We start from the raw sequence: 23,591 nt of genomic DNA, 5'->3' as shown, positions 1-23,591 counted from the left end.
AAAGCTACTATAATAACAGCAACAGACGCAGGACCTGAAAAATCTTTTACCTTGGAAATTGTGTTCATTTCAGTGTTATTTGTAATGGGTATTGAAATTTTCTACTTCATCATGTCATATACTGCTATATCACTAATTTCTTCCAAATATACCCATATCTGCTCAGTGTATCCATCAAAATCCTCTAAAATATTTTGTCTTAAAACGTATTTAAACAGTAAACGTTTTATACTGACAGCAACTACATTAGCTTACATTCTTCTGCTGCCTTCATGTAATCCAAATGATCCTACTTCCCACTTCTGAGAAAGGAAAGGGAAAAAAAAAAAACAACAACCATGAAACACGAACGACGCCAGTTTCATTCAGACACAATTCTTTCTTCTTTTCTTCTGAATAAGAACGCAGTAATTACTCAGTTAGCTGGCTTGTTGACGATAAAGGAATTGGGTCAAATACAAGTTATTTTCATGGTGTATAAATGTACAGCATGAATAGAAGGATTGCTGGAAAAAAAAAAACTCTAGTCAAGCACTAATCAAGCAATCGTCAGACTGAGAAAAATGAACAAAACATTTTTTACTCAGTAGAAATAATTTACTCTCCTCGTATCTTGGAAACTTGGGCATTTAAATAATCTCTAGTGTTTGTAATTACGGTTTGAGGGGTCGCTCATTTCCAACTTCCTAGTGGGAAACTCATTTACGGTAATTTCGACAGCATGCGAACGCAGCATCAGACAAAAACAATGCAACTGAAATGGTTCTAATTGATTGGTTTATGTATTTAGAACCAGTTCTCACATCTGATATTAAGCTGGAGGTTACATTTTTGTGGCTGATCCAGGACCCATCTAAAACATCTGCCTTCAAACAACAGTGTTTTCAGAATCTTGAATACATTGAAGTTATATCCATTATATAGTGGACTAATTGGCCAAGAGGTCAACATTTGTGATTCAGCCACAAAGTGTTAATGAAACACATCTCACCGGACTCGCACCAAGGAATTAAAAGTAGAACAAGACTCTTTGATTTTCTTTCACTACAACAGAACACAACAGACATATCTGGAGATATTATATATATACACACATATAAATATATACATATATATATATATGTATATAAAATATATAGTATACACACGCAATATAGTGTGTGGATGTGTGTAAATATATATATATATATATATATATATATATATATATATATATATTATATTATATTATATATATATATTATATTATATTATATATATACACACATATAAATATATACATATACACACACACACATATACACACACTATATTGCCAAAAGTATTCGCTCACCTGCCTTGACTCGCATATGAACTTAAGTGACATCCCATTCCTAATCCATAGGGTTCAATATGACGTCGGTCCACCCTTTGCAGCTATAACAGCTTCAACTCTTCTGGGAAGGCTGTCCACAAGGTTTAGGAGTGTGTTTATGGGAATTTTTGACCATTCTTCAGAAGGCCTGGCTCTCAGTCTCCGCTCTAATTCATCCCAAAGGTGTTCTATTGGGTTGAGGTCAGGACTCTGTGCAGGCCAGTCAAGTTCATCCACACCAGACTCTGTCATCCATGTCTTTATGGACCTTGCTTTGTGCACTGGTGCACAGTCATGTTGGAAGAGGAAGGGGCCAGCTCCAAACTGTTCCCACAAAGTTGGGAGCATGGAATTGTCCAAAATGTCTTGGTATGCTGAAGCATTCAGAGTTCCTTTCACTGGAACTAAGGGGCCAAGCCCAGCTCCTGAAAAACAACCCCACACCATAATCCCCCCTCCACCAAACTTTACACTTGGCACAATGCAGTCAGACAAGTACCGTTCTCCTGGCAACCGCCAAACCCAGACTCGTCCATCAGATTGCCAGATGGAGAAGCGCGATTCGTCACTCCAGAGAACGCGTCTCCACTGCTCTAGAGTCCAGTGGCGGCGTGCTTTACACCACTGCATCCGACGCTTTGCATTGCACTTGGTGATGTATGGCTTGAATGCAGCTGCTCGGCCATGGAAACCCATTCCATGAAGCTCTCTGCGCACTGTTCTTGAGCTAATCTGAAGGCCACATGAAGTTTGGAGGTCTGTAGCAATCGACTCTGCAGAAAGTTGGCGACCTCTTCGCACTATGTGCCTCAGCATCCGCTGACCCCGCTCCGTCAGTTCACGTGGCCTACCACTTCGTGGCTGAGTTCCTGTCGTTCCCAAACACTTCCACGTTCTTATAATACAGCTGACAGTTGACTGTGGAATATTTAGGAGCGAGGAAATTTCACGACTGGATTTGTTGCACAGGTGGCATCCTATCACAGTTCCACGCTGGAATTCACTGAGCTCCTGAGAGCGACCCATTCTTTCACAAATGTTTGTAAAAACAGTCTGCATGCCTAGGTGCTTGATTTTATACACCTGTGGCCATGGAAGTGATTGGAACACCTGATTCTGATTATTTGGATGGGTGAGCGAATACTTTTGGCAATATAGTGTACATTATATATATATATATATATATATATATATATATATATATATATATATATACACACACACACACACATACATACATACACACACATATACATATATATACATACACACACACATACATATATACACATACATACATATACATATATATACACATTATATATATATATATATATATATATATATATATATATTTTTTTTTTTTTTTTTTTTTTTTTTTTAAAAGGCTGTGCTCAGTGACACTTAAGTATGTAATCAGCACAGACACAACACTGACATGAACTGATGTTGCTGCAGTTACACAGATACTACAGTTACACAAGACTCATCCCTGATCTTCCTTCATGCTGTTGTTCTTCTCAGAATAGTTTTACATATTTAATACCTGACATTCAGTCACAATCATTTGTACAATAGATAAATAGACAGACGGACAGATGGATACATAGACAGATAGGTGGATAGATAGGTGGATAGACAGACAGACAGAGACAGACATGCAGACTGATAGATAGTCTCTCTAATGAAGAGGTAAGAATAACCTCCCTGAGACACTAATAGGAACCAGACCTTCAGAGATGATCATACCAGAGACAACTAAATACCATTTTTCAAACAATATCCTCTTAAACAAAGTCATTCGACTCGGCACATGTATCCCACCAGCCGAGGTGAGTTCTGAACTCGGGTCTCAGTCAGGAAACATTTCAGGCTTTGTCAGAAAGGAGTTAATGCTAAAACTGTAATGTATTCAAAAATCTGAGCTGATGCTTATATTCAGAGGTTGCTCAAAAGTTTCTGGTTACACAGAGGCACAAAGTGAAGTTATTTATAATCACACTATCTTGTGTTAGATGAGGATGAGCTTCTCTTTTGTGTCTGGTTCTTCCTCAATACCATCACCTCTGGCTTGATCATTAGGGATGAATTTGTAACCATATTCTGAATTTTAGATTACCGTAAAGCTAATTTGCGACAGCGTCCATTCTTCAAATCGCTATAAAAAATAAAACTGAATTAAATTGAACTTATTCCTCGTGCTAATGTTTTGTTTCTGACGTTTGGGGCTAAACTCTCCAGCCTGAGCTGAGCAGCAAGGATGAGTTGCAGAAGAAAGCTGATTCATTATTAAACGGTCCTGGAGTTAAACTGCTTACAGGCCACTTTCTAAACCACAGAAGGCTTAAACGTTGCATATAAGCTCTGGTGGTTAGTGTGAATTCAATTTACCTCAAATATCTTTTCATTAAAGAGAGACACACACATTTTTTTCAGCTGCCTAGACGGTATTTGTTTTGCACGGGTCATTTCTTTTCATCGTTTCTGTCTCCGTGGCGTTCATTCTACATTTCAAACCAGAGACATCTCGAGGCCTCAGCGTAGAAGCTGGCACGCAGAAACAATAACTCATTAAGCGTGACAAATGATAAATGGGACAGAAGTAAGAAAAATAATTTGTCCAACGTGACAGCACAACAAGGCATGATGAACGATTGTTAAATTGCCTTTCTAATGAACAAACGAGTTTTTGATTCACCTCCTTTTTCATCGTCATTTTTATCCAGTTAGCTAACAATATTTAAGACTTCAATCTTTATTCATTAGTGGTGCATTGTAGCGATTTATAATGAACCATTAAACATAAATAGAGGTTAAATATGGGTAGAGTTTCATTAAATCTGATTTTTAATTAATGAAAAAACTTCAGTTGTTTTTTAATTCACTTCTACTTTGATCGACAATTTTTAATTTGCATACATTTTCCTCATTTTTACCTATAATTTATTTATTTTTTAATTTGTAATTTATACATTTAGATTTATGGAAATTGTCCAGAGCAACTTACATTTATGTCTCCTCTGTACAACTGAGCAGTTGAAGTTTAAGGGCCTTGCTCAGGGGCCCAGCAGTTAGGGGTTGTGGGACTTGAACCCACAACCTTCTATTCAGATAACCAAAGGCATTACACTTATGTTTATTCATGTATATTTTTATGGTGCACCCTATTTACTCTTAATCCTCTTTTCTTTTCAACTTCTAACTTAAATTCATTCATTGTTATGTTTAGATGCCCTTGTTGCTGTCTGAGAGCTGCCATGACAATAAAGTACCTTAGATTTATATATACACATTTCTGGCATTTGGCAGATGCCCTCATCCAGAGCGACGTACAAAAATGCTTTGAAGTCTCCATCAACGAATACATTAACACTGTTTCAAGAAGTTTAGGATACCATCAGCCCAAACGCTGTGTTAGGAGGAATTTCTTTTTTTTTTAATAATACATCGAACAATACATCAAGTAAACAGTGAAAATAAGGGCTAGTTTAAGTGTTTCAGGAAGAGGTAGGTCTTCATCAGTCGTTTGAAGATGGTCAGTCATCTAGGGGAAGTTCATTCCATCAGCTCAGTGCCAGAACAGAGAAGAGTCTAGATGAATACCTACCACTTACCCTGAGAGATGGTAGGACCATTCGAGCAGTTATAGTAGAGCCTGCTAGCCTTACCTTACCTTCCAAATCAGCAGTCCAACACCTTAACCACTGAGCTACCATAGACCATGTGTTTTATTTATATTATGCACAGAGTTTGATATTTGTTTCATAGAAATGCCAACACTCCTACGACTGGCACTGGTAGAGTTTATAGTTTAAAAGGCTTTTTAAGGTTTAACACACTTTCAGGTTTACGCGAGATCACCACAGAGCCCTCAAGGATTCTCAAGGCAAAAGAAACAAATTCTACAAAGAAATAGACAAGTATAGAATCTAAAATGGTAGTAAAGACGGGAATCACAGCTCGTCTCGGTATTTCTATGCATGCTGCGATCCAAACAAACAAAAGTGAGAGCCATGAAGGCAACAGCTGGTACCTGCACACACACTATAATCCCCCCAGGCGTTTCATGGGAATCTGTTGATTTCAGTATTAGCACCCAGACACCTTAATGTTTTATGGTGAGCGCTGCAGATGGAAAGGTGCTGACGGACGGCGCTTCCTTCCTTCCGTGGCTAACGTCTACCTGCGACGAAACCCACACAGCTCAACAACACCTAGGAGTCCGGGCTAAACTGTAATTATCTCAGCTTTAACACAGACGGGAGGATCAGAAGTGGATGTGAGCGTGCTCAGAATCCTGTTCTGCTCAGCCACAGGTAGTAGTTTCATAAATAACAGGATGCAAACAGATGAGAGAGGAGAGGCAAAACGCTGATCTCGGCACATCTGCGGGATAGGATGGAGAAGAAAGCAGCGGGCGTGACTCTTGCTGGAAGTTTATGCGATACACATAAAAGCTTGGGAATGCACGGAGACGTATTGTTCTGAATCAGAGAACTGAGCTGGCAGAACAAACGCTTTACTGCTTTAGCGCATGTCACAACAGTTAATGATGAAAATATATTCATCAGGAATTATAGTGTGAAAGGTTAGGAAATAAGTGGATATAGTAAAAGAGCTCAAAGCCCATCTTTGATTAAGCACTGTTCAAGAATGTTATTTTTTTTTTAAACTATTATTACAGCAACAACAAAACCAACTACAACAACTACTTTGCAATTACAGCAACAACAAAACCAACTACTACTAATAATACTACTACTACTACAAGAACTACAGTAACCAGAAGTTTCTACACCAAAAAACTATTACAACAACTACAACAAAAGCTTCTACAGCAGCAACTACAACACTTCTACATCTCTACTAATATAGCTACAAGAAAACCTACAACAACTAATAAAGGAACTCCCACAACAAAGCCAACTGCAACAACAACAAAACCTACAGCAACTACTACTACAAGAACTACAGCATCAACAAAATCTACTACAGCAACTACTACAACAAAACCTACAACTACCACTAGTGGTACAACAGAAAAACAACAAAACTACAACTACTGTAAAATTACAGTAACACCAAAAGCTTCTAAAACAACTACTACAACAAAACCTACAACAGCAACAACTAAAACAACAAAGCACCAACAAAACCTGCAGCAACTAATACAAGAACTCCAGCAACAAAAGCATCTACAAAAACTACTACTACAAGAACTACAGCAAGAACAAAAGCTTCTACAACAAATACTACTACAAAACCTACTACAGCAACCACTACAACACTTCTACAACTCTACTACTACAGCAACCACTACAACACTTCTACAACTCTACTACTACAGCAACCACTACAACACTTCTACAACTCTACTACTACAGCAACCACTACAACACGTCTACAACTCTACTACTACAGCAACCACTACAACACGTCTACAACTCTACTACTACAGCAACCACTACAACACTTCTACAACTCTACTACTACAGCAACCACAACAACACTTCTACAACTCTACTACTACAGCAACCACTACAACACTTCTACAACTCTACTACTACAGCAACCACTACAACACTTCTACAACTCTACTACTACAGCAACCACTACAACACTTCTACAACTCTACTACTACAGCAACCACTACAACACGTCTACAACTCTACTACTACAGCAACCACTACAACACGTCTACAACTCTACTACTACAGCAACCACTACAACACGTCTACAACTCTACTACTACAGCAACCACTACAACACTTCTACAACTCTACTACTACAGCAACCACTACAACACTTCTACAACTCTACTACTACAGCAACCACTACAACACTTCTACAACTCTACTACTACAGCAACCACTACAACACTTCTACAACTCTACTACTACAGCAACCACTACAACACTTCTACAACTCTACTACTACAGCAACCACTACAACACTTCTACAACTCTACTACTACAGCAACCACTACAACACTTCTACAACTCTACTACTACAGAAACGACAAAACCAACAACTACTACCACCACCATTACTACTACAACTATTACTACAACTACTTCTACTACAAAAACACCACCACAACAACCATCTCTTTATATGAATTCAAGCTCCATGGAGTAACACAACCTTTCCCCCACTATATCAGCTCAGAAACTCGAGTTATCACAGCTCTTAGCTATAATAGTACGCGAGAGCGCTATTCACAGGGACGAGGCTGAGAGCTTTGACTCTGTCTCTTCTTGTTTGAAGAGCGGTGTTTTAAGACAAAGTGCACTTCACTGTGACCTGAGCTGCTCCCGTTTCCCTACGCAATAATAATATGCTGCACTTTGCACATGAGAAAGGCAGTGACAGGGAAAGTGGATCTTCACTTCCATGTTTTCATCTTCAGAGACTTACTGTGTCTGCTTACGTACATGAACAAGTTGGGGAATACATGGGCTGAAAAAAAAAACTGGGCCATAACAATTTAAGAAAAGAAAAAAAAAAACAACCCTAAATCAGGACAGTAAATGCGTCTTAATTAAAACCGTGTAAGTGAATTTATTTTTAGCCTGTTCAGCAGAACGGGAAGTTTGCCATCTTGGCCGTGAGAGCCAAGAGGCTCAAGGCAGGTAGAGAAACAGACAAAAGGAGAGAAAAGGGAGAAAGAAAGACAAAGCGTGACAGCAGGAATGGGAAACAAAGCACAGGGTGAGGGGGCGCATGAGTGGAATCTGTCAGTGAGGACGTCTCCAGAGGGGATTAGGACTTGGAGACAGACCGTGCCTCGAAGCAGTGCAAAACAACAAACACTCGATGCTATGACTTGTGTGTACTCAGGTAAGCTCTGCTCTCAGGGCACAGACGCTTTACTAGACAAACATGTCAAGAGAGCGCTGCAGGCTCCGGTGTCCACCCCGGACACACACACACACACACACACACACAAAAGGAAAAAATAACGACCCTCCAGGACCCTTCAAGTCAGAGAGCAGGACCTGACCAGAGGGTGCATTAAGGGGAAAGGAGAGATCTTATTGAATTAACACGTGATCCTCCCAGTGATCCGATTGAATTTAAGTCTTCACCACTGACAGCTCTTACAAGCAACACACCAAGCCATCCTCCCTCCAAGATTACAATCTGTCATCTCCTGTTCTTCAACTAATCCCACTTCGTTGGCACTTTTCAAGGCCCAGCACGCTGCTTTTTCTTTCAAGCAAGCGCAGGAAAGAAAGGAAATCAAGGAAGCGTCTCAGCAAAAGAAACACATCCCATTCATTTCCCCCGTTTAAAGGCACAAGGAATATAAGGATCTTACACACTCATGGGAAATGAATCACTGCCGCATAATTCCTGAGGACAAGTGATTTCATTTTTATTTTTAAATTTAATTTATAGTTTAATTAATGTAAACTTGAATCACTAGGGATGTACTGAAATTGCATTCGCTAAGTGAAATTGATCAAAAACGGCACACAGGATAAACAAGTAAAGATAGAAAATTGACAGAAAAAAATAAAATAAAATAAATCTCTCTTTATATAATGGTCACTTAGTAAGGGGAAAAAACAAGGCGGAGTGCTGTTCCCAGTGTTTTATGTTTCGTGCGATTTGTTTTATTTAGTTCCATGTAGGAATCATTTTATGAAATAATGTCATATGAATTTTCTTTTTTAATAATTAAATCACTTAATTAATGCTTTTTAAATATAACAATTTCAATTTACACTTAATTGCAAATTAAAATGGATTTAATTTAATTAAAATAAAATTAAAAATGACCAAAAAACGCAGCAATTATATTTAACTGCATTATATTAAAATTAAATAAAATTCTGGTGAAGTGATACTACACTGCTGATGATTTTTTTTTCCTTTCATAACACACAAAATATTTGATATTAATAATTAAGCTTATATGTTCTTTTTATTTATTTTTATTATTTTATTAGATTGGATCAGATTAGATTCCATAGTAACTTGTCGAAATTCAGCAAAGATCCTAAACATCAACTCAAATCACACACACTCGAATGTCCACTAAGCTCCGCCCACAAACCTTATAATTACTGACTACCTGTATTTTTTCTATTTTCACAAAAATGTACTTTTTAACTTCTATATTTTTTCCTGAATGCAGGATAACGTCTGTGCCACAATACTCCAAATATTAACAAAATTAATAAAGAAATGAATAAAGAACTGGCATACAAGCAAAAACTATTTTTTATTTTTTTTCCCCTATTGTTTTACTTCTTGCTAATTTTTTGGCTTCGAGTTAAAAAAAAATAAATAAATAAAATGTATCCAATATATTATATACCGTTCACAGCTTCGAAATAGTTCTCTTGTTGTTCATACATGTTTTAACACTTCATCCCCAGACTAGTGTAAATATCAGGTTGGAGTTTGCGTCTAATTTCACTTGAAAATTACAAAAATCACTCGCACGAGAACTTTCAGGTGACGAGCGTGTTATCCACGTCGTATACCACATCACTGTCGAATCTTCTTATCAGAAGGTGTTGATTAATTTTCTGCAAAATCAGCTCGATCAATAGCATATGACGGGTTTATGTTAATGGCTTCATTTCTATAGCAACAGCTCATTTACAGGGACTCGTATATAATAAACATTAAGAAAATGAGCCTTTATTTAACAGAAAAACCCATCATTGTTGATCTTTTTTGTAGATTATAATCCTATTGTGATTTATTCCTTCCATTCAGCAGAGAGTTAGAGATGTTTGCTGTCACCATTTCGCTGACGTGCATTTCACTCGGATTTGTTTGCGGTGTGATGGAGAGGTGCTGATGTCTCAGGAAGCCCTCTGGTCTGTTTACTATCCTGCTAGCTAGTCTGTACTCGTTACTACAGCTGGAGCACACAGCTGCAAAAATGTCTACGTTTTAACAAGAACATGTCTTATTGTCTTTTTTTTTTTTTTTTTTTTTTTTAAATAATCTGCGATGAAACATGTCCAGTGTCACCCAAATGAGGATGAGGTTCCCTTCCGAGTCTGGTTCCTCTCCCCATATCATCTCAGGGAGTTTTTCCTCACCACTCTCACCTCAGGCTTGCTGATATGGAATAAATGTTAGGGATAAAAAGTTTATATTTCTGTTTCATGTTTCTATAAAGCTGCTTTGAGACAATGTCCATGGTTAAAAGCACTTTACAAATAAACCCAATTGAAAGTGAATTGAATTGAGCACAAGAGGGTTTGTTATTGCGAGATCTTCAGACCACTACATGGCCATCCACACTCACGCTGCCTGCATTCACTATTCTTGCTGACTCGGCTTGGTGAGAGTGGTCATTTTTCAATCTCTACTATCTTTTCTCCTGCACAACATGAAAATCCCAAGATATCAGCAGTTTCTGAAATACTTAAACCAGCCCAGCAGGCACCAGCAACCACGGCACGGTTAAATTCACAGAGATCACACTTCATCCCCAGTCTGATGTTTGATGTGAACATTATCTGAAGGTCTTGATCTTCTGCATGATTATTTGCATTGTGCTGCTGGCTGCCACATGATTGGCTGATTAGATAACTGCATGAATGTGCAGGTGTACAGGTGTTCCTTTCAAAGTAAATGGGGTAAGTGCACACACACATTCACACCAAGCGCCAACATATTATATATGGGGTGTTTTTGGGAGGTGCGAAGGATCCGGAGAACCTGGAGGAAATCCACAGGGACATGGGGAACACATGAAACTCCACAGAGACAGTGACCCAAGCTCAGGGTCAAACCGAGGACACAACAATAACCTCCTATATAGTCTTTCAATATATATATAGATTTAAGTACTAAAATTAATATTTACACATTTATAGATGCAGAATCTGCTGCAATCGATTCAGTACCTGCTGCAATCGATTCAGAAAAGAGTAGTGGTTAAGGCTCTGGGCTGTTCATTGGAAGGTCAGGATTCCAGCCCCACCCCTGCCAAGCTGCCACTCTTGGACCCCTGAGTAAGGCCCTTACCCCTCTCTGCTCCAGGAGCGGTGTATCAAGGCTGACCCTGTACTCTAACTCTAACATCCTAACAACCTGGGATATGCGAAGAAAATAATTTCACTGCTTTTCTATAAAGTACGTGTGACAAATAAAGCCTTCGGCTTCTTTTAAATGCATCCGTTGGGAAAAAAAAAATAAAAAATCTGATGAGCTCATCATAAACCATTTTCAACAAAACCCACAATAACCAACATGTCACTGAGAGCAAATACAGGATGTTCAGTGAGGCAGATTCCCATCCAAGTCATGTATCTACTAAACATCTTTATATAATCATGTAAATAAAGACACTGAGGAATAAAGGCATTCATGAAATCTAATCTGAATCAGTCTTTTGTATTTTTTTTGTTGCTACTTTCACTTTTTTTCTTTAGAGCCACTTGGAGGTGGTTTATAAGGATGCATTGACGAGCGATTCCCGCCATTCTTACAGGTAAAGAAATAAAATTGCAGTATTTACTGAAGTCCTTTAACAACTGCAGCTGAACAATGCTGCGGTGGGCTCCGGTGCCAAGCCGCACTCACGGCATCCCTCCATCCCTCCACTACCAATGCTTCTTGAGTGCTACAGCTCTCATAGCCCACAGCAGATAGTTTCTGGCAGTAAGAAAATGACAGAACATGCCTGTACTTAGGTACCATTAGACCAGTATTCTTAAAGCTGCCTTTAAAAGACCTGAAGTGAGTAATTACTGCACTGCAAAATACACAAGCCACATTTTAACTCCCTGCAACTTGGAAGTTATTATAACATACTGACTTACAAATTTAAGATAATGCATTTCAAGCTCGGTCGGTGGCCCAACAGCGGCCCTAAAATACTTAGAGCCCTACGTAGTAATTAGCCGGAATCGCTCTCTTTCTTACCCGGGATGTTTTCTCTAACATCCTACTGCCTTAAACAATGGGGCCAAAAAGAATCAAACAAACAGAAGCGCAAACAAACAGATTCAATCTGTTTTCATCAACTCAGTGAGATGAAAATCTTAAAGATGACAAACATGATTAAGGAAAAAGCTTCTGCCTGATCTACTGCCGTTTCTTAGTTGAATGAAAACCGACAAAAGCAGCATTTAATGTTTGATGCTCTTTCAGCCATTCATTTATCTTCAGTAAGAGCTCTGTACAGAACTACAACTGTTACGTGATTTATTTTTACTTAATTCTAATTTTTAAGAATATTTATAATATAAATAAATATATATGTTTTTTTTATTTAAATTTACTGACTTGGCAAAAAAATACCAGTATAGTATATGCGCTCTGACCCCAACCTCCAAGGATGGGATATGCGAAGAAAGAATTTCACTGTGCTGTAATGTATATGTGACAAATAAAGGCTGTTTCATTTCATTTCATTTAAAGCCTTAAATTGACATTTCAATTGAGCACAAAAAAGTGAAGCAACAAAAAAAAGTTAATGGTTAGACAATTAAAATAAACTGCACAAAAGTATTCTAATGTAATTTCTCACATTAAGTACAACGCAAATGCCAGTAAACAGCATGGCCGCTCGTTTCCTCCTTGCACCGCTGACTACATAGCATATAATTTTCACTAATATTTCAACAGTAGTCATTAAAACAACTTGGTTTACTGGTGATAAAATGACTCCTATCTCAAGTGCTGGACACATCAGCTCTGTTTTGGCGTTAGAGGAGATTATAGGATATCCACAAATGGCACTTTCGCAGCATGGAATGGTTCAATTTAAGACCCCAGAACTAGCACCGGTACCTTATCATGGTTCACCAGTTAAGCTGATCATTTGAGAGTTCACTGGAGAGCAATAAAGCATGAAGAAAGCTTCACCATGGCCCACCTATGAAGCTGAGTGATAAGTAGCCCAGGTATGTGAGGGTCGACCCCACATGAGGTCACACTCAGGGTGGTTTGCATGTTTGGGCCTCTCCGAAATGCCTTTTCACTCAGCGATCAGCCGGCGCAGGTGGGGGTCGTCGTTTTTAGTCCAGCTCACAAGTTAGACATCTCAGGGGAAAGATACAGCCACTCATCAGACAGCGAGTGCTAAACATATTCTTAGGGTCCTGCTGTGTGCTAATCCTCTTGATCCTATCATGCCTAATCCACACGAGTAGTGCAGATGTGATCCTCTCGGTTAAAGGAGGAAGCTTACCATTAAAGGCAGCTTTAAAACAACTTGACAGGGTTCTGAATTTTTTTTTTATCCACCTAAAAGCCTCGTTATCTAAAAACTGTTTACAGATTTTCAGCCCTTGATCTTACAGCCCTCCTTTTAAATTAAGAGACTGGGCTGTTATTATGGACCTGGACTTATGGCTGAATATTAATACTGTAAAGTCAGAAGAACTGTCCTTAGTTTTAATAATTAGTTATATTTGCACCTGTTCAGAAAAAAAGAGAACGAATATTTTTTCTTGTGCCAGGGTTACTGTTGCATGCACCTTGTGCCCAATTTTGTAAAGACAAAAAGGCTTTTTGTGGCAGAAAGTAAATACATGCATATGCATAAAAATATAAAGAGTATTTAAAAGAAAAGGGCAAATGAGCTGAAAAGGATTCACAAAAAAAAGGCCTGTTAAATGCTTTCCAAAACAACTAAGCTAAATGCTAATCAGACTGTTTTTGAAAACACATCCATTAGCTTTATCTGCAATCACTGCTTCTGCCAGATGATTTGAGAGAGCTGTACTGTTGGTAGGAGGTCAGAATATGTGCACTGCCTCTCACTTAGGATTTCAAAAGGCTCAGAAAGAAAAAGGAAAATAAAATAAAAAAGCATAACTGACATGGTTCGTGTTCTTGCACAACCATAGCAGGAGGTTCACTCCTAAACTTAAATGCCATCACCAATGTCTTCCAAAAAAAAAGGCACTCAAAAAAAACGAAAAGGCACTGCATTACCCCTAAGCAGAAAGGGGTAGGCTTTTAAGGTTTTAAAGTTTGCTAGACATGGACAAAAAGCTCAGTGTGACACTACCAGAGGAAAACTATAAAGAGTATAGGGAAGAATGGTATGAAAACATTTGAAGAAGTGCATGGCTTTTTACTTTAGAGAGGAAAAAAAAAGAAATGTTAAAATCCACTCTTGATTCATCTCAAGCTATGAAATTCCATTTGTGCGATTCTCCTGACAAACATAAATGATCAGCAAACACATGTTTTATGTTGAACATTGTTTCTTTAGCTTTACACAGGAAACAAAGTTTTACCCAGAGATACCTCACATCAAAATAATAAAATAATTTAAATGAAAATAAAATTCAATGAATAAATCCAATTCAATTAATAAAGCCAAAATCTTTTCAGATAAGGATCACTCCCTTTATTATTCAATGAACCTCTATGGAACCTTATTTTAAAGGAAGTACCAACATAAAATGCATGGCATTCTATCAAACACCAACTAGGATCTTCCACACTTGTTGACCAATTAAAAGGTTCCTAATCAATAAAGGATTCCAAGTAAACAAGACCAAGAACGCAAGTGTCCAACAACATCCTTAAAGAACCATTCAAGAAGTCTAAGAACCCTTCATTTTCTAATGAACCATTGAAGGACGCATTCAAGAACCATTTTAAAGAAACTGTTGAGCTTTTAGAAAATTTTTAAACATTAGTAGTTCAACTCTCCTTTTTTGTGAAAATCCCTGTGAGCATTTAGACTTTTTTCCTACTAGCCAGCTAAGACAGCTATGTTTTGGTGTCCAAGACTAGTTTGTGAGACTAACTTTACACCAAAAACCAAAAGCAACAACTTACACAAGTCTGTCTCAGCTTCTAAATCTTCTCAGGTTCCAGTTCTTCACCAAAGGATGTGGTTTAAAACTTACTATAATCCATGAAAGTGAGGAAAATGTCCACAGTGTCCCTAAATACAACAGTATGAAGGCGGCCATCTTGGATAGAACCCCATTCCTAACCACTTCCTTATATGTTCTTTATCGAGTTTGGCCTTCTCCCCCTTATCCCCTCCTTTGAGGTCAAATGTGAGGTCAAGCTGTAGTTCAATTACAATTAGATCCAGGTAAAGTGTGATTAAAAACTTTTTTAACTATCCATATGGTCATTTCAGATCATAAAGAGAGTAAATTAAATGAAATATTATGAAATAAAAAGATAATCTATGAAATGCTATGAAAACATTACCCCTAATATCTCTAGCCCTGTTGAGCTGCCTTAAGCTAAATAATTTACATAAATGCATAAATTTGATTCAGAAGCCTGGTTCTGGTTTATATTTATCAAATTTGAGTCACTGATCGGTCAGGTTTTTTTCTTTTCTTATCTCAAAGTTGACAAATTGCTAGAGTACGTTTTTAACATACTCGGTTCTGTTAACTGAAATACATGAATCCTGGGCCCTAGTGTCTCTATATTTTTTTGTCAAAATATCCTTTTTTTTTTTCTAACATCCCATCTATCATAGTTCATATGTCAACACATATGAAGTCAAAAGACACATCCCATGATAGATGTGGACAAAATGTGAGAAGGAAATCTTACATCATGTACAATCCTTGACCCTCAACCTCCGCCAACATGAATAAATATCATTGGGGGGGGGAAGAAAAACTCTTACCGTTATCTTCAATGGAGAAATGGAAGATGTCACTGGTAGCGTTGTCTCCATTTCGAAGAATGTAGCATATGTGCATGTCATCGATGTCAGCTATAAGAGAGATGAGCAAATACATGAGTGTTCAGTCAGAAGATATTCTTATTACTCAGTTTACATCCTCTAGCATTCTAGCACAAGCTAGATTTCCAGGATCAGTCTCATTTTACTACTATGAAAAAAATGAGCTTAGAGTTTAAATTGTATATGAAAGTTTATCATCAACGTCTTTGCATTTCAAATAGAATGATAAATGGCATTGAAACAGCACCTTGCTCTGGAATGGGAATAGGGAGCACGGCTTCATTTCATACACGGGGTCAGTGAATAAATTTCAAATCTCATATAGAAATATCAAAAGGTCCATGGGTGTATTTTGTCATATAAATACATTTCCATATGCAAAAAAAAAACGTCTAGAATGCTTATTGCCTCGCCTGGGTTTTGCATCGAGCCATGAGTTTCATGATGCAATTTTAATTTATCGTGAAGAAAATATGAGACTCTAAAACTTGATATATTTCTTGCTTTCAGAGAGACAGGGGCCATAAAGAACAGCCAGGCACCAGCTGGTCCAGAAGCCAAAATCAATCTTTCTTTACCTTCTTGCGAGAGGAAAGTTTGGAGCTTGGGCATTTAAAAGAAAGGTTGCATTTACAGCTCAAGCCATCTTTAATATTTGATGGCAGAACAGTTTCCTCTAACAGAGAAAGCTTATAAAAATGTAAGCCTAGCATTTTCTAATACCCACAAGTGAGCAGCAACTTTATTTATTGTGCCTTTCTAGTCGGTATGAGATGTCTCTAAAATATTAAAAGAAAACGTTTAGAACAAGGAGATGTAGTGGATCAATTATCAAATCTGGATGGTTTTTTTTTTTCTGGCAGAAATGCTTTGTTTGTACGGACATCAGATTCTCATGACTGGGTCATTTCAGGGGTCATTTAATAACAGGATTTAGATGAATACAGAAATTCAGTATACTGAATATACTCAGTATAACCCCTCAGGAGCAAAAGGAAACGATGTTATCTGGTTTTCATTATGGTCTTCAGTTAAAACTACATCAATTCATCATTTATTCATTTTCAGTTACCGCCAGAAACACCGGGTATAAGGCACAGGAGCACATTTTTATGCGAATTAATCCAGTGCTCTCCACTGAGCTTTGTCCCCGACGTACAAAGCCGTATATGAGGGAAGTTTAAAGTTTTACAGTCTGTATCATATATGTACAATAAACACAGATATTCTGTGTGATCTCTTAGCAACCTGGTCAATGGAGTAAAACAAATCTATGAAATTTTAACCAGAGGGACTCTTGTATAGATATACTTTGCTTAGTCATAGCACAATTGTACATTTCTGTGGAGGAAAAATGTGAGAAAAATATCATGATTTATTTGCTATATTTTAGATGATACACTTCAAGAGGAATAAAAAGTGTATTTCTTGTGTAGTTTTTTTTTTCCTGTGTAAAGTCTATAGATTGTTGATGTGGGTGAAAATCCCTGATCAGTAGTATGTTAAATATTTAAACCAGTCCATATGGCACCAACAACCATGCCACATTATAAACCATGTTAAAGTCAGAAATCCTCACTCTGATACTTTATGTGAAGGTTAACTGAAGCTCTTGACCTATATTTGATTGATTTTATGCACTGTGCTACTGCCACGTGATTGGCTGGTTAGATAACAGCATCAATGAGCAGGTGTACAGGTGTTCCTAATAAAGGCGATGGTTAGTGTCTATACAAAAATGATGTAACAGCGAATGAGGAAAATTAAATTAAAAATAAATAAAAATAAAATAAATAAAATCTAATAAAAATATAATCTTTGGCATCAAATTGGCTGCTTCTTTTCAATATGTAATTATAAATAAATAAATAAATAAATAAATAAATAAATAAATAAATAAATAAATAAATATTGAGAAAAATGTACAGTCACATAATTTATCTGGATTTTGATATTTTATCAGCCAGACATGGTGCATTTAGTAATATAGTGATAAAAATGATTTTACCTTGAGTAAATGTGGTCACGGTGGCATTTCCCTTGCCCAGGTCGATGAGGTAGCCATGTTCTGCGCCGACTGTTACTCTAAATGTTACAGCTCCATGTGTACTGTCTCTGTCCTCAGCCTTCAGAGCTTTACTGGTGATCACAAATCCTAGATGACCACTGGGCAGCGTTTTCAAAGCCGTCCCACCCTTGTTGACCACAATCTGTGGAATCCCGTTGTCCACAGAAAGAACTGTGATTCTCATCACCTGGGGTTTGCGAGTCTCGAAGACCGTATCAGGAAAGACATAAAAGTCCGAATGAGTTCCGTCTGTGACGGTGAAGGAAAAGCTGTCGGAAGTAGACTCGGTCCCGTCGTGCTTGTAACTAATCCTGTTCTCGTTGAGATCCTGCTTGGTGAAGGACGTAATGCTTCGGGTGTTGTTGAACAGCAGCTTTCCATGAATAGGCGGCTGGGTGATGGTGAATTTTAGAAGTTGGTCAAAAGTGTCACGATCCTCCACGGTCAACTCAAAAGGTGTGATTAGCTTATTCTTCCCTTCGTTAACGACCAGCCCATGAATCGTGACCACAGGTTTCTTGTTGTCTACATCTGTTATGGAAATGCGAAAAGTGCGGAATACCGGATTGTAACCGTCTGTCACTTCAAACTCAAAGCTGTCCATCTTAACCTCGTCGTCAGCCGTGTGGATGTAGTAGATCTTGTTTCCAGCCAACTGGAGCTGGGTGAAAGAGGTGATGGGCATGCCCGGTGTATCAGTGCACTCTAAGTGACCTCTCACTGGAGCTCGAGTGATGGTGAAGACCAAGTGCTCATCTGGGCTGTTGAGATCACTGGTGCTGAGCAAGTCTGTGGTTAGGGTCACTCTACCTCCTTCTTTAAGAGAAACGCCTTTGCTAATAACATCAGGGAACACCATGTCTATTCCACCAACCGTCACATAGAAATACCTGTCAATCAATGGATTGATGCTGTCCGTGACATCAAATTTGATGAGGTCACGAATTCCCTCCTGTCCGTTATGAACATATATAATCAAATTTTCATCAACGTCGTTTTGGGTGAAATTCATTCCAATGGTTATGTTTTCGAGCGTTCCAAATGGTGTCCTTTTTTGCAGAATTCCCTGATTGGGACCGTATCGGATAATATAAGTTAGTGTGCTGTCCTTTGTATCCAGATCAGTGGCTTTTAAAACTTTGTTGGTGATTTCTTTGATCTCTCCTATCTCTATTTCAAGTCCATCATTGATAGCCATCCTTGGTGTTTCATCATCCACTGGGATAACCATAATAATAACAGTCTTTTCTACAGTAAATTTGCCATCAGTAAGAAGCACTTGAAAACTATCCTCTGTGGTTTCTGAATCATCATGTTCATAAACAATGCTGGACGCCTCTCTTATTTGGTCTAGAGTAAAGTTAGTCACAGGAACAGTACCAGTGATTAACTGATTTATAATAAAACCATGTTTTGGAGGTTTAGTAATGATAAATGTCAGCTCATCTGAGGGAATATCTCCATCAACACCATTCAGTATTGGAGTGTCAATCACAACATTCGTGCCTTCCATCACCACAAACTCTCTCATATGGATCTCCGGCTTTTCGTCATTAGACGGGATAATTACGATTGGAAAGAAGTGTTTCTCTGAAAAATTGATGCCGTCTGAGCACCTGAAAGTGAATCTGTCCTCCACTGGCTCCACTCCTTTATGAATGCTTTGCACATAATATATGTGATTTTGCTTGATGTCTTTGATGGTGAATGCACTGATAGCCATTCCTGACCTGGATTTCTCAGATCCTGGAGCAGGGGAGATGTTTTCCAAGTAGCCAGATGTAGGCTGAACGATGATAGTGCACAACAGGTCATCGTTGGGAGTGTCGAGATCAGAAGCGCTTATATGAGCTATCTGAATGACATTTTTCTCACCTTCGACGACGCTGAACTGGTGACCGACAAACACCTGAGGAGCCTGGCTGTCTATTGGAAGGATAGTCACATGTACACGGACGCCCTTGATTTTATTACCGCCCACGGTCCACTCGTCAGACATATCTGTCAGGGTCAAATTAAAAAAGTCCTCTTTTGTAGTCAGGCCGATCTCGCCACTCGTGTGTGCATAAATGACTAATCCGCTGATGATGTCGGCTTGGGTAAATCTATTCCCTGGTATGCCGTTGACCAATATTTCACCAAAAACTGGTGGATCCTCTACTATAAAGGTCAACCTCAGGTCATCGGTGTCTTCATCTCGTCCCTGAATGACGTTAGCTGTGATTTCTGTAGCGCCATTCTCCAAGACGTCAATATAGGAGCCGATGGTACCTTCCGGAAGGCTTATGGTTGGAGTTTCGTCGTCGATGAGCTTCACATTTATCTTAATGGTAATAGTGACAACGTGGACACTGTCGCTCACGTCGAGTTGAAAGAAATCGTTTGTCGACTCATCTCCGTTGTGAGAGTAGGAGATTTTGCCTTGAGAAATATCATCCAGATTGAAGGAATCTCCTTTGGTCAGGTGGGTGAATATGTACTGTACCTGGCCATGCAGAGGAGGTTGAGTGAGCGTAAAAGTGATCTTTGTGTTGTCTGTGTCTGGGTCAGTGGTGTCAAGCTCGGTGCGGGTAATTACATGCATGCCTCGCTCTAACACCGTGAACCCTGTGTTGGTAATCTGGGGTGGTTTGTTGTCAACAGGCTGCAGGAAAATAGTGAACGCTCCGTCGACGCCGTTTCCTGCTGTGTCCTCAACCGTGTAATGGAACTGCACTACATGCGGAGTTATACCCAGCTCCAGATCAGGTGGCTTATATGCTATTTTATGGTGATTTATCTGCGCTTGAGTGAACTCTGTAACCTCTGAGTTTGGGCTTTCTGTCAGAACAATGGCTCCTAAAATAACAGGGTTGTTCTCATCCATGTCTCTGGGAGGCTGAGTGATCGTATATTTCAAATCCCTGTCCTCGGAATCTAAATCGGTGTAACGTAAGAATTTCTTGCGGAAAAAAGTGAGCTGATATTCATGTACCGTCAGCTGCAGGGTAGTGTCTGGGTAAAGCTCAGGAGGGATGTCATCGATGGGGAGAATTTTGATAATGAAAGAGTTCTGTCCTGACTGATTTGGCGGGTCGTTGTCATCCTGGACTCGGAAAACGAACTGGTCCATGATGGTTTTAGTGTTATGCGGTCCAACATGTCTGTAAAACAGCTTTCCATCAGTAATGTCTTGCTGAAGCCACTCAGTCACAACTTTCTCGTACATCTCATCTTCAGAATTGAACCTCCAAGTGGACGGGTCTTCGGGAGCATCTAACTGACGAAGCAGCACTTCTCCAATAATTGAGAACGGCTCCTCCAGAATAAATTTAATAGTTGAATCCTCAGAGTCAATATCGGCTGCACTGAGCATTAAAGGTGAAATGGGCATCATCTGATTTTTTAACATCACCAAACCAGTGTTTGCGTTGATAATCGGTGGCTCGTCATCAGTCGGCACTACGGTTATAGGGAAAAGAAATTCCACTTCGTGTCTGCCGTCTGTCATTCTGAAAATAATATTGTCGCTATAGGTATCGCTGCCGTCATGCTGGTAGATGACAGATCCATGATCCAGATCTGCCACAGTGAAGAATTTACTCCTGGAGCCGATCACAGTGAGCTCACCGTGCCTGAGTCCATCAATCACTGTCACTCTGACATCCTGTAAATTGTCCTCGTCGCTTATCTGCAGGTTTTGTGAGCTAGACAGTGACCGAGTCTGGCCCTCATAGAGCAGCTGCCCTGTGTTTCGAGTCACCACAGGAGCCAGAGTGTTCATGGGCTTAACAACGATCATAAAAGCGAACGGATCTGAAACGGCTCCCTCTGTATCTACAACCACAAACTCAATTTGAAAAATTCTCTCAGCATCCGAGTCCTCAGACGGAGGCTTGTATGCTATTTTAAGATCCTTCAGATCTCCCTGATAGAAGGATGTAATGGGCAAATTCCTATCATCTGTACTGACGATATAGCCTTCCTCGAACGATAAAGGAGAGGTAATGTTAAAGATTAAGTCGTCAGGTGGAGATTCGACATCCTCAGCAGCAAGCATGTCAGGGGTTATGGCAGTCATCACAAACTGGTCAACTTCCATCATCATCATGGCGATGAAGCTAGGTTTAGGCGGAGTGTTTTCCTCCCCTTCTTTGATACGCACCATAATTTGGAAAAACTCCTGTTTCATGACATTGCTCTCCTTGTCTTGTAGCTCTACATACATGGGGATGTAATCTCTGTTCGGAGAGCGCTGAGTGAATGTATGTCGATAGCGAATGTTCAGCCTGAGAAATTCATCACAGTCAAACATTTTGCCTAATTTACCTTCATCGACAAGCTTTCCATACCTGGGCAAAACACCTGTTCCGGCAAGAGAAGTCACTTTGCACTGGTACATGTTTCTATCATAAGTGAACTCTAGGATCTTCTTATCTATAGGGTTACTTGTTCCCAGAAGCTTGTCTACAGTTAGAGGCATGTTTTTAATCAGGATCTCCAGCTGAGTGAAGATCACTTCAACCTCCATCATAAATGGGATGATCACAGTGTCGGTCTGTGTGTCATACCTTAACTGAAGTCGGACCCTGTCTTTAGCTGGGCTCCGGGATCCGAAGTGGGAGTATTTCACATCACTGGGTCCAAACTCGCATGGGAACTTTTTAGGGCTCAGCTGACCCGGTTTCTGCGACAAAGGATCGTTGTCCAGGACTGTGATGGTGCACTTGTCTCCGGGTCGGACCTGCAGGACTAAATCATTAATCGGGTCGATGAACACAGATCTGCCGAAGGGAACCCGGATTCCGTTATTGGCCACCAGTATGGCGTCCTCCGAGAGCTCGGACCTGTGACCGTAGGTCAGTCCCAAGCTGTCAAATCCGCGCACGCAGGAAACCTTCTGCAAACTCAATGCCAGGAGAAATAGAGAAATAATAAAAAAACATACAGTGGTCTCTGGTATGCTCTGAGCCATTGTGCAGTTCGAGGCACGGTGGCTGTTATATATTTAGAAAATCCACAAAAAAATCCCCACACGCACACGAAAAAGCCCCACAGTTAAAGTGAAACGGCGTGGTGTTGGACACAGCGCTCCCACGCATCCGCGTTAAAGCGCACCATTCTCCCCCAGCGCCTTCTGCACTCACGAATAAACTTCATGCCTACAGAAGTGGAGTGACCGAGCCACGCCTTCCTCCCATTCTATTGGCTAACTTTTACGACGGAATGCGAAAGATGACTTCTGATTGGACGAGAGGACTGTCACTGAGAAGGAGGGCGGGACACAAGGACAGCGCTGAGCTCTGAGGGAATGTTAAGTTTTTTTTTTTTCATGTTGAAAGCCCAGAAAACACAACTTTTAATAATGACATATTAATTAACAGTTTAATTTAAATATTTATTTTCAACATTTAAACAACTTAAACAATAACAACAACAACAACAACAACCAGAACAACAATAACAGTAATACATGTAACTATTATTATTAAATGTTTTTATAAAACATGAAGTGAATATAAATACGAATTATG

General features: G+C 39.2%; 1 protein-coding gene across 1 annotated transcript in view; it reads right to left on the bottom strand.

Annotated features, from left to right (window-relative positions):
• frem2b (FRAS1 related extracellular matrix 2b) overlaps positions 1–23,214 on the bottom strand; it is a 111,643-nt gene extending 88,429 nt beyond the window's left edge. Inside the window, exons 1-2 of the mRNA XM_058413307.1 lie at positions 18,019–23,214; positions 15,951–16,040 (exon numbers count right to left, since the gene is read on the bottom strand). Coding sequence (XP_058269290.1) covers positions 15,951–16,040; positions 18,019–23,032 — 5,104 coding nt within the window. The 5' untranslated portion in view covers positions 23,033–23,214. The remainder of the gene's footprint in view (positions 1–15,950; positions 16,041–18,018) is intronic.
• Positions 23,215–23,591: the final 377 nt, after the last annotated feature.

This window comes from Hemibagrus wyckioides, linkage group LG17 (genome assembly GCF_019097595.1).
Source record: "Hemibagrus wyckioides isolate EC202008001 linkage group LG17, SWU_Hwy_1.0, whole genome shotgun sequence".
Taxonomy (NCBI): Eukaryota; Metazoa; Chordata; class Actinopteri; order Siluriformes; family Bagridae; genus Hemibagrus; species Hemibagrus wyckioides.
Note: the sequence above shows the minus strand (reverse complement) of the source record. Positions and strands in the feature narration are given on the sequence as shown.